Source organism: Sminthopsis crassicaudata, chromosome 6 (genome assembly GCF_048593235.1).
Source record: "Sminthopsis crassicaudata isolate SCR6 chromosome 6, ASM4859323v1, whole genome shotgun sequence".
Lineage (NCBI taxonomy): Eukaryota > Metazoa > Chordata > Mammalia > Dasyuromorphia > Dasyuridae > Sminthopsis > Sminthopsis crassicaudata.
In genome coordinates, this window is record NC_133622.1 from 75,738,044 (window position 1) to 75,750,454 (window position 12,411).

Here is a 12,411-nt window from a genome sequence, read left to right on the forward strand (position 1 = left end):
TTTTGCAGAGAGCTAAAGCATTCAGATTTTTTGAATGATAGTAATGTTTACATATATGTGATTTATCACTTTGTTTTTCTAATTGAATCTAATGTCATAGGGACTTAGGATTGTTTTTATCCCTAGCAGACTCTGTTATGTTTTGAGAAACTGAAGTAAAGGGATCTAGGCAAAAGTTAGCCTTACTTTTTGATGTTAGGGCTTCTGGGGTCAATTCTCTTACTGAAGAGATTGACCCTTAAGATTGCTTTATGTAGGAGTTAAATACCATGGCTGTTTTTAGTTTATATGTAGTATAAAAATGGCAGTACTCCTAGGGTTTTTGTTTTTTTTGGGGTGTGTGTGTGTGTGTGTCTTTACAGTGTAGGAAATTGAGAACCAGAGAGGCTACGGATTCACATATGTCAGAGCCAAGATTTGAAACCAGATCTTTTAATTCACATTGGTAACAATTTCAAAATCTGAACTCGGAACAATTAGAACGAGGAAGATCTCTGGATTGATATGAAGAGAAAGAATGAGGAGGGAGAAAAGAAATTGAAAGAAATCAGAGAAGAAAATCTCCAGGAAATATGACATCACTGTTATGCTATCAAATTGGTGTGGAATCTGCCAAAATATTTGTAATGTTCCTTTTAGTGTGAATTGCAAAAGTAGTGGGGGAATTAGGGTAGGAGAAGAACTAGCTTATCAGAGTCTATCTCCATGTGTTTCTTGGCTGTGTAACTTTGGGAAAGTCAGCTAATTTCACTCTTCCTCAGTTTTCTCATTTGTAAAATGGGAATAACAGTATCTAGGGATAACTGTATCACACACAGGGCCATTATCAGCAATTGTTAGATCTGAAAGGGATCAGGTTAATCCAGTCAAGTCTAACCCCATCATTTTCAATTGATGTAAATGCAATCTAGACTTTCCCAACCTATCACCGGTTCTAAAGTAGAATTCAAGCTCAGTGCTTGCTGAATCCAATCACATACACTTTCCACTTCAACACTTTTCCTTTCTAGGCTCATAGATCTGGCAGAAAACCTTAGTGACTAATAAGATTAAACATGTAGTGATTTAAAACTTTAGAGAGTTCTATAAGTGCCACGGGTTATTTCTGCCATTGCAAGATCTATAATCAATCTGCCAACAAGTATTTATTAAGTCATTCTTAAGTGCCAGTACTAGAGTTAGGTATATTAGGATTATGTCCCTAATGGTGAGCATACACAGCAAAGACACATAGAAACACACATAGAATAAATAAATACAGATTATATTCAGGGTACTTTGGGAGGGAGATCACTAGCAGCTGGGAGGAGGACATCAGAAAGGTTCCATACATCAGATAGGTTTTGAGCTCCATCAAAGAAAGAAAAGAGATGGAAGGAGGGAGTTCAGACCAGATATGGGAATGGCCATTGGGATGGGAGAGGGGCAAGAGATGGAGCATCGTTAGTGCCCAACAGAAAGGGAGAAAGCCAGTTGGGCTGGATTGGGGAGTGTATGAATCTAGAAAGGGAAATTGAGACCAGGTTATGGCAGGCTTTAACACTCCAGCATAGTTTATATTTTATCCTAGAGGCATTGCTGTAAAGCCTCTTGCATTCAGCATGTTTTCCTCAATAGAATATAAGCTTCTTGAGGGCAATTGGCTCTGTATGCCCAATAAATGAGTAATTTAAATTGAAAAAGCTTATGGGAAACAGTATTTTGGAAAGTTTCTGATTTTCTTGTGTTTTATATTCCCAAAGGACTTTTTTTTTTCTTTTTTTTGCTCTGTGATGCAAAAGAATCAGAAATAATTACCCTGTTCTCAAAAGAGGAACAGACAGAACTGGCCTGGAGAATAAACAATGGAACGGCCCATCAGTCAGCAAGTACAGATGGATGTGTAGTGAAAACTACATTCCATCCCGAGGCCATGAGTGACTTTGGTTGCATGGGACAGCAGCCCTCCCAGCTCTGATGTGTAAACTATCAGCCATGGTTCATTTGGATGTCAGTTAGTGTGGAGCTATTACAGTTTATACTCCTAGTTTTGCTAGTTGCCAGTGCTTGTCACTTAAAGAGACTCCCTTCCCTTACTTAGTCATGTTTTTTAGGTACCACTTTTGAAGGATTTACTCCAGTTCTCAAAATGCAAAGTTATGTTTAAATGGATTTTAAAATTCCCACAGTTGTTAAGAATTCAAGCAAATGTGTTAGCCTAGGCCTGGAGCAGTTTTAATTGGATTCTGAGCTTATGGGAAAGAGCAAACTCAAATAAATAAATTTCTGAAGTCTAGGAGATCTTCAGAAGAGAGAAAACAATTTTAATTTGGATGGAATACTTTTCTAAACGATTAGTATTTTATCAGTCTAGTTCTGAATTTTAAACATATTGCAACTTAATATATATATATATATATATATATATATATATATATATATATATATATATATATATATATATATATAATGATCCTATACCATATCAAGATTTTAAAATTGTGGACTTGTTTTCTAAATATTTTTAAACTGTATTTCAATATAATTGATGTGCTTTGTCATCCTATGTATTTTATTTTATTCATTTACACACCTTATTCATAAGTGTCATCAGACTGCCATAAAAAAGATTAAGAATTCCTATACACTGTTGATCTCAAATTGCCAAATGCATTGACTTTTCCTTAATTCTCATTTTCCTTGACTTCTTTATAGCATTATCTCCCCTCTACTTAATCCACTTACCTTCCTTTGCTTCTTGATGCTTTTTCTAACTTTACTGCCCTGGACCTTCTTCTCATCCCTTAATATGGGCATTCTCTAAGGTTCTGCCCTTAGCCTTCTTTTCTCACTGGACGAAGGAATTCTCATTCATTTGTACAACTCCAGCCAGTACTTTCATGTTGATGATTTCCAATTCATGTTTCTAGTCCTGACTGCTTTTTGGGGGGCTTCAGACATGGGTCTTTTTTGCCTTTCTGAAAACGTTTCTTCCTTGGATATTTCACCGGCATTTTAAATGCAATTTCCCCAAAACTAAATTTGAGAGGTACCATATTGCAGGACATTGAATGTGGAATCAGAAGGGACCTGGGTCCTACCTTTGCCTCTGATATTTATTTATTGGTGTGACTATGGGTAATTCAATTAAATTTAACAAGCATTCATCAAGTCCCTACTATTTTTTTCCCCTGAGGCAATTGGGGTTAAGTGACTTGCCCAGAGTCACACAGCTAGGAAGTGTTAAGTGTCTGAGACCAGATTTGAACTTAGGTCCTTCTGACTTCAAGGCCGGCTACACCATTTAGCTGGCCCCTATTTGCCATGTTAATTTAAGCACTGGGGATACAGAGAACAAAATGAAAATAGTTTCTGGCTTCAAGGAGCATACATTCTCTTGTTGAGGGGATTGTTATATGGGCACAGATAAACATAGAATATGCACAAAGCAGATATAAAGTTTTGGAAAAGGTCAGTATTAAGAGGCTTAGGAGGAGCCTTTAATGGACCTAGTTATAATAAGAGGCTGAGATGAGAAGGGAGGGCATCCTAAGCATAGGGGATAGCTTGTGTAAAGACATGGAACAAGACACTGAATGTTGCATACAGAGATCAGATTGGTCAATACGTGTGTGAGTTGGGAATAGAAAATCAGCTTGGAAAGATAAGTTGGAGCCAGATTGTGAAAGAATTGGAATTCCAGCAGATTTTAAAATTATATCTGATAGGGATTAGGGAGCTTCGGAGCAAGGCTCTTGAGCAACAGGGTCACATGGTCAGACGTGTTGTGTTGAAATTAAAAATCGTTGGAGGATTATCTCTGAGTTTGTTTCCTTTTCTTATAAAATGGATTTAATCTTGGTGGTAGGACCTGCCTTAGCAAAGTTATGGTATGGTGGGTATGTGTAATGTACAAAAACCCTGGGATTGACAGCATTCTTCTGACGTCTTGTTCTGCTTCCAGCTCTCAGAGCCATCAAGCAGGCCTGTCATTATAGCCAGCAATCGCCCCACCTGGGATGGGGAAGGTGAGCCAACAGAGCACTCTTTGGGAGAGAAAGCAGGAAGTGTGAGCTAGGGAAATAAAATCCTCCTCACCATCTGACCCCACTCTCCCTTTAGACTTAGAGGAGACAGCCCTGGAGCCTTCTAGCCCTGTGGCCACAACCATTCTCCTGGGAAGGAAATCCTGTGCATTGTGCAACTACAGCTTCAGCTGCTGAACACCTAGACAAATTCTTGCCATCAGGGACCCTGGCCCTGCTAGTTCAGTACCAGAAATCTGGATAAGATTACATATACTATCAGTGGGAATGAGATTGACAAGGAAGCACTCTTGTCTTAAGCACCTTGGGATCTTTCCATCTGACTTGTGCTGAAACTTCCCACATGTGTTATCAATAGCCCAATCAGAAAGGGAGCTCCTTGACAGGAGGGGGTCTGCCTTTCTGTGTGTATCTGTAGTACTTGGCACAAATAAATGCTTTATTAATTTTTAAAATTTTTTATAAAATCTTAATGTGTCATATATACCCATCTCTAATCATCCTGTCTTGCCACTGAACCTGGATGATTCTGGAAGGGAGGCTGGTGATTTTGCACAGTTCTACCTCACTTAAATCCAGTTCATTTGCAAGTCAAGACATTACCTTTCTGATGGCATTGGTCCCCTTCAAGAACAAAGGGCAAACAACAATTATTGTCTTTAGTCTCTGGTTCAATCCTAAACACACCATTATATAGTTATTAATAGTGTATTGAATTTTAATTCCAAATGTGCCTTAGTTGAGCAGGTGGAGTTTATTTCATGATATTCTCCTTGCTACTTGGATTAGCAGCAAAAATCTGATTTTTGTTACTCAGTTCTGGGGGCAAAACACTGCATCATTAGGGCTAGCTGGAGCCACGTTTGCAGAATCCCAAAAGACATAGAGAAGCTAGAGAGATTAACCTCTTTCTCTTATTCCCAACCCCCAGCCTCAGGAATTTTGGTCTCTTTAAAGGTCTCCCTCAAAAACCTGTCTCCTCTACAAAGCTTCCTTTATTTCAAGGTTGAAAATCTATATCATCATGTTTGCCCTTTTTACTTTACTGGAACTCTTCAAATGGTTAACATTTGAATAATTGCTAGCTTCCAGGACTGAGTCTGTTATATTCAATAATTCCACTCAAGCAATTATTGAGCTTTATGTAGTGTGCTGTTAGGCACTAGGAATATTATTGGATGGCTCCATGATCTCATCACTTTAGATATTCTCTCCAGTAATGTTACTCACAACATGTCCATGTCCCAGGGAACCAAAGTCAGAAATGAAGCAATAGCTTGCTTCAAGTCCTGTTTCATCTTAGATGGGGATCTCTTAGATCTTGAGAGAATATGAGATGGAGATCACTAGACCATGGAATGTAAGGATCACTTATGAGAGGCCACATAATTGACTTTGAAAGCTACAGATTAATATTATCTGTTTTTTTCTCTTTTTATTTGTCAGATATTTACCCTTGATTTGGACAGACAAAGCAGATTAACATTTCTTTAGGGCCTTTTTTAAAGGACCCAGTGTATTGGAATGGCAGTTATTTATGAGATATCCAGCAAGCAATTGGCCAGAGCTAGGAGAGGCCCTAAAATATTTCAGGCCACTGAGGAAGATGTGGGTTCAGCCCTGATCCTTTGGAGCAGAGGTCAGCAAATTATGGCCCGTGGGCTCAATCTGGCCTGTTGCCTCTTTTTATATGGCCAGTGAATTGTAAATGGTATTCTCTTCCTGACTCCAAGTCCTGGCCACCAGCTGCCTACATAAAATGCAATTAGCACAGGATTGTAAAATACAAATAAGGTTGCAAAACCATTATCTTTCTCTTGCACAGATGGAAAGTTGGATTTAAATGTAGTTATGTTTCACTGGTGAAGCTTTATGAGTTGCTCACTTTCCCATGTAGTTTTATATTTTATATATATATTATATATATATATATATATATATATATATATATATAGAGAGAGAGAGAGAGAGAGAGAGAGAGAGAGAGAGAGAGAGAGAGAGAGAGAGAGAGAGAGAGAGAGAGAGAGAGAGAGGGAGGGAGGGAGGGAGGGAGGGAGGGAGGGAGGGAGGGAGGGAGAGAGAGAGAGAGAGAGAGAGAGAGAGAGAGAGAGAGAGAGAGAGAGAGAGAGAGAGAGAGAGAGAGAGAGAGAGAGAGAGAGAGAGATAGATTAGGCCTCCTTGGATATGACTCTGATTTTAAAATTCCCACAGTTGTTAAGATTACAAGCAAATGTGTTAGCCTAGACCTGGAGCAGTTTTCATTGGATCCTGAGCTTATGGGGAAAGAGCAAACTCAAATAAATAAATTTCTGAAGTCTGATCCTCAAAAGAGAGGAGAATTTTAATTTAGATGAAATAGTGGCTTATCCAGATCACACTTTGAAGGTCTTCATTGAAATGTTGAGATTGAGGCTGATTGGAGGTGCAGTCATTTGGAACACAGATTGTTGTAGACCCACTGGCAGAAGAAGGAACCTCAGGGACAATCCCACATTATCTAGAGGAAGGAATAGTACACCCAGAGTTAGTGGTGTTAGACTCTGGTCTTGAACCCAGCTTTCCTGATCCCCACTCTAGCAATCTTTCAGCTATATTACTGAAGTTTGTCTCCCTTGGGGATACTGGCCCTTCCAGAGCTTTGACCTCATGATTGGGGACAAATCATTGATCAGGGAGCCTGGCCACAGCTTCATCTCCCTGCTTTACCACCCAACTTGGACTGCATTCTTCCTCAGAGAAGTGAGAATTATACTCTTTAAATTTCCAACCTTGGGGCAAAGCCTTCACTGGCATCCTAAATACTCTCTTAATTAGAATTAATAAACAAATTAAAATTAGAATTAATAGAGATTGAATGAATAAAGAAAGTGATGGGAGGAATAATAGATGGTATTATGATGGTAAGGAACTTGCACTGAAAGGTCTAAATGAGGAACAATTGCTGTTCCTTTTTTTCTTTTTCTTTTCTTTTTTTTTTGGGGGGGGGGATATTTTAAAAATATCACCTTGAAGGTGCTAGAATGCTTGGCTTGATGTCTCCAAGGTCTGGGTTCAAATTCTACCTAGATAATTATTGATTATATTATAATTATATTATATCATTACAATAGATCATTCACTTTACTTGTCAGTGCTTCAGTTATCTTTGTAAACCCCCAAGATTTTAACCTAATAACCTTTAAAGTCCATTGCAACTCTCAATCTATGTTTCTGTAATCCTACCCTTTTAAATTTCATGCAGTTAGAATTAGTTGTTTTGCCTTTTGTGAATTTAATTCATAAACATACCTTTTGTGATTGCTTGCTCTTAGTATTTATTTCTCTTCTGTCCATAACTATGAAAGGTATCTGATGTGGTTTTCTTCTGTTTTTTTTTTTTTTTTTTTTTTTTCCTTTTATGATCTGGCCTTCAATTTTCATGTTTTGTCTTTTTTGAGATTATTGTGCTATATGGTACAAGATGTTGATCTAAATCTAATTGTGGCCAGTCAATCTAGTCAGCAAACATTTTCATAACCACTTACTATGTGCAAACACTGTGATACTGTAAAATTGTTCTTATTCTCAAGGACCTCATAGTTGACTTTCCAGTTTTCCTTGCAGAACCTATCAGATAAGTAGTTCTTCCCCTAATAAACTTGTATTTTCAAGTTGATCAAACACTGGATTATTGAAGCCAGTGCCTTCTGCTTCTTCCTTCATTCTGCTCCAGTAACCTATTTTATATATATATATATATATATATATAAAATATATATAAAATATATATAATATATAATATATATATAATATATTATATATAATTTATTATATATATAATATAATATATAATATATAATATATAATATATATAATATAATATAATATATATATAATATATAATATATAAAATATATTATATAAAAAAATATATATATATATATATATATATTTTTTAACCAGGACCAGAAATTTTCAGTGTTTACCTCTTTATAATATAATTTGATGTCTACATGTCTTTCCCTAATTTAGATTGTTCAAAAAAAGAGATGATTCCACAAAAGTGGATGATGTTACAAAGATGGAAAATAGTTATGTTTTCTAGTGTAACATAATGTTTTATTACTTTCCCTTCATTTTTCATTTGGGTATTTTGGACAGTCATTGTTTTCAGTTTTGTTTTTAAAGCCTTCTCAGCTACATGAAGTATTGTTAAAACAAAACAAAACATGCACTTTTTGTTGTTTGGAGACTGCCTTGTGCTGTGATTTGGGGAGGCCATGTGCTTCAGATCAGAGAATTATGGGAGACAGCAGCATTTGTAGATTGGTGTCTGTAATTTGTCAGTTTCCTCATCTGTGAAATGAGGACTTGGGGGAAGAAAGCTCCTCTAGCACTAAATCCATGGTCCTCTGCTTATGGACTCATCATCTGAAGTAGCTTTTAGTAGATTGTCTCAGGGGAAAAGATTCAACAATCACTTCATGTAGCTGTGATGGGAATAAGGGAAAAGAGGGAATCGGCTTTTGCTCAGCTACTGCACTAATAAATATTGTCTCATTTGTTCTTTACTTTTCACATTTGGGAAAGCTGAGGTAGAGTTAAGTGACCTGCCTAGGTCATTTAGCTCATGAGTGTCTGAGTCCAGATTTGAATTCAACAAGATGGGTCTTGCTGACTTCCCCTACAAACGGACCACTATGCTGCCTAGCTGCCCCAGACTGGAAGGCTACCATTACTGAAGACATAAGACTGTTTTGCATTGATTAAAGCATTAAGAAATAAAGCCTTTTTATTGTTTGATTTGGAGTTTTTCTGCCTCCAGTAATGAAGGGTTGTGTGTGTGTTGTATACACATACAACTTGGTTTTCATGAAAAAGAAAACTGACAGTCATGGAACTGAAGCATGTAATAAAATCTTCCCCTGATTAAGATCAGATCCTATCTGATTTTAAGGGATTTACCCAGGAGGAGGATGGGTGAATAATTTGAAGATATTTCCCAAAGGGGATAGGTTTTATCTTTGTAAAGATCTTGTTTGATCTTTGTAAATCTTATGTTTTCTTAAGTCTTAGATTATATTTCTTAAACATACTTTTTGGTATAAAATAGATGCTTAATAAACGCATGTGGACTGAGTTATTCTCTATGTGAAAAGTCTCACTGGTGCTCATGTCTCTGGTACCATGACTTTGCTAAAGACCTGAATCTGAATTGTGTATAAATCATGAATTTTTCTTCTTTTAGATCTGTCTTTGGCCCAGAGGAAGTTTGCCCATTCACTAAGAGACTTCAAATTTGAATTCATTGGTGATGCTGAGACGGATGATGAGCGATGTATAGGTATATAAGAACAACAGGGGAATGGTTAAATTGTGTATTTGTGTTAATTGGTACATATGATTAATTGAGTTTTGATTGATGCATTGGAATTACTATTGTACAATTAAAATTGAGAAGTATAAGAAATATAGGGAAATACAGAAAAAGTTGGATTAGTTAATAACACGTGGGAAAAAATGGGACTGGAAAATATCAGTTGTGTGAGAAAGAAATATGAGTAAGAGTAATAGACAAAAAATCATTAAGGAAACAAAGTGAAAAAGAATTCACGCTGTTTTATTGTATTAGTTTAATTATTTAATTGTGAATAGTTACTAAGTAAGAAGCTACTGGTGCATAGTATCTAGAGCAGAAGACCAAGATTCCAGTCTTTTCCCACAATGACTTGGTGACCCTGAGCAGATTGCCCCCTAGCAACTCTCTTAGACTACAGAATTTTAGAGCTCATCTCCATCTGTATGGATAGGAAGTGTTCCTCTTATTGGAAGTTCTGATACCAGGTAAAAGGTACAAGATCCTGAAGAAACTTAGCAAAATAAGTTTAATTGATCATGCAAATGTTCAATTTTGTTTGCAAATATAAAGTGCTGAGAAACTCTTTTCTTTTCATAATTAAATAATTTCTTTTTTACCTTTGTAGATGCTTCTCTCCGAGAGTTTTCAAATTTTTTAAGGAACTTGGAAGAACAGAGAGAAATCATGGTGAGTTGGAGATGTGCGTGATCAGACAGGATGCTAAATGTTTGATATTTACGTTTCTTGATAGTTTTAATTTAATTTCAATTTTAAAAAATTTAACATCTTGCTTCATTTTGTCATAGGAGAAACAGCATACCTATGTTGTGGGGAAAAATAAAAAAACAGACTAGTTGCTAGGAGGTCTAGATTCTGGTTTTGGAGATTTGCCAGGAAAGACTTGCTGTTTGACTTTGGCACAGTCGGATACCCTTCCTGGACTTCTGTGTTCTCATCTGTAAAATCTGGGAGTCTGATGGAACATTTATGAGGTCAATCTATGTCTTCTTGTCTTACTTGGAAGATAGAGGTCAGCAATAGTAAAAACTACTGGGAAGCTGCATTGTTAGGGGTTTTTCCATCTGGCTTTTGTGCTTCCTATTGCTTGAGGATTTGACCGTTCTCATGCTGTTCTAATAAAATCGCCTATTTATTGTAGCAATGTTTACAAAGGGGTTTATTATTAGGCATAATTATTAAGGGAGGGATGGTGTGTGTATGTGTGTGTGAGAGAGACACACACACAGAGACAGTCAGAGAGACAGAGGGACAGAGATAGACAGAGAGAGACAGAGAGGGAGAGAGACAGAGACAGAGACAGAGGGAGGGAGAGATACAGAGAGAAAGACATATGTACAGAGACAGAGGGGGAGAGAGATGCCCTTGCAAAGATGGCAGTGATGTTGTAATAGGTGGTTTATTCTTTGGCATTGGGACAGAGGATAAACGAGGGCTATGTATGGTTAGAAGACTGATGAAAACAAAAGGTACTTGGGAGCAATGTAAAGAAGACTGGGGGGCAGGTAGGAGTCACAGTGGATGCTTTGAGTTAGGAGTCAAGAAGATCTGAATTCAAATTTGACCTCAGATACTTATTAGCAGTGTGACCCTAAGCATGCCATTTTACCCTGTTTGCCTCAGTTTCCTCATCTGTAAAATGAGCTGGAGAAGAAAATGGCAACCCCGCCAGGATCTTTGCTAAGAAACAGCAACAACAAGAACCATAAAAGAATACTTGCTTGGACGTTACAGAGCTTGGATTCAAATCCTGCTCTATCATTCACTCTTTGATCATGGGTAAATTGTTCCATATTTTTGGGCTAACTCTGTGACTTTATGATCCCAAGTTTCCAAGTAGGAATAGGAGGTACATATCCTTGGTGAGTCCTTATTTATTTGACTGTTACAAGATTGTTTTACCTTGCTTTAACTGACCAGAAAGTAGCTGCTATTTTTCCAGGCTCTCTGCAAGTGTCAGGGACACAAAAGACAAAAAAAGACAAAAAAGACTTGAGCCTCTGTCCACAAGGATCTTAATTCTCCGAGGAACAACCTATGTGATAGGGATAGGGACATGGATTCCTTGGTATAGGGAATTCTTGAGAAGGAACTCTCTGCCGATGCAGGTTGGCCCCTCTACAAATTATAGTCTTAGTGAGCTGCTTATGGCATTTAGGGATTAAGTGACTTGCCCGGAGACACCCAGACAGTGTGTGTGGACTTGGATCCCAGGGTTCCTGCTTCAGAACCAGCCCTGCCTCTCAAAATACATTCAAGACATTTTTTTTTTTTGGTAGGGGAGGTACTAACAAGGAGGGGTCAGAAAAATCTTCCTGTAGAAAGTGCTTGAGTTGAGCTTTTAAGGAAAAAAAGAGATTCTGAGAGGGAGATAATGAAGAAGGGCATTCCAGAGTAGATGCAGCCTGGCTAATAAAAGCCTAGTGGCTGGAGACGGATCATCAATAGTAAGAGTAGCAGGAAGGCCACTTGGACTGGGCCAAAGAGTATATGAGGCGAGGTAATAGATCTAAGTTAGGAAAGATCAGATTGTGAAAGGCTTTGCATGTTATGATGAGTTTTTTTTTTTTTTTAATCATATATGAAGTTATTGGAGTTTATTGATCTGAGGAGTGAAGTGGTTAGACCTATATTTTAGGAAAATAAAATTAGCAGCTGTGTTGGAATGAGTTGGAATGGGAATTAAGGCAAGTGAACCAATAAAGAGGGTCCTCAATGAGGAAGGAAGTTGGATGTGGTTGCAGAGAGAGTAGAGACCAATATGATATTATTGCTTTTGGGGTTAGTGAAAGTGAATGATTAGGAATCAGAATGAAGTGTAAAATTTCCATTGCTGCATGTATATTTTATGTTAATGTGTATCTTTTTAGTCAGTCTCCAATTCCTTTCTTAGAAACTTGGACATATACAGAACGTTTCTTTGTCAGGCTGCAAAATCACAGGTATTTGTGGTTGTGCAGAAGTTCTCTTCCATTGTCTTCTTTGGATTTACCTGTTTTTAAAATTTTTTAAATTTTCTTGAGGTGAATG

General features: G+C 37.3%; 1 protein-coding gene across 1 annotated transcript in view; it reads left to right on the plus strand.

Moving 5' to 3' along the window:
- ARHGAP10 (Rho GTPase activating protein 10) overlaps window positions 1-12,411 on the plus strand; it is a 340,816-nt gene that overhangs the window by 81,453 nt on the left and 246,952 nt on the right. Inside the window, exons 2-3 of the mRNA XM_074273693.1 lie at window positions 9,253-9,348; window positions 9,989-10,050. Coding sequence (XP_074129794.1) covers window positions 9,253-9,348; window positions 9,989-10,050 — 158 coding nt within the window. The remainder of the gene's footprint in view (window positions 1-9,252; window positions 9,349-9,988; window positions 10,051-12,411) is intronic.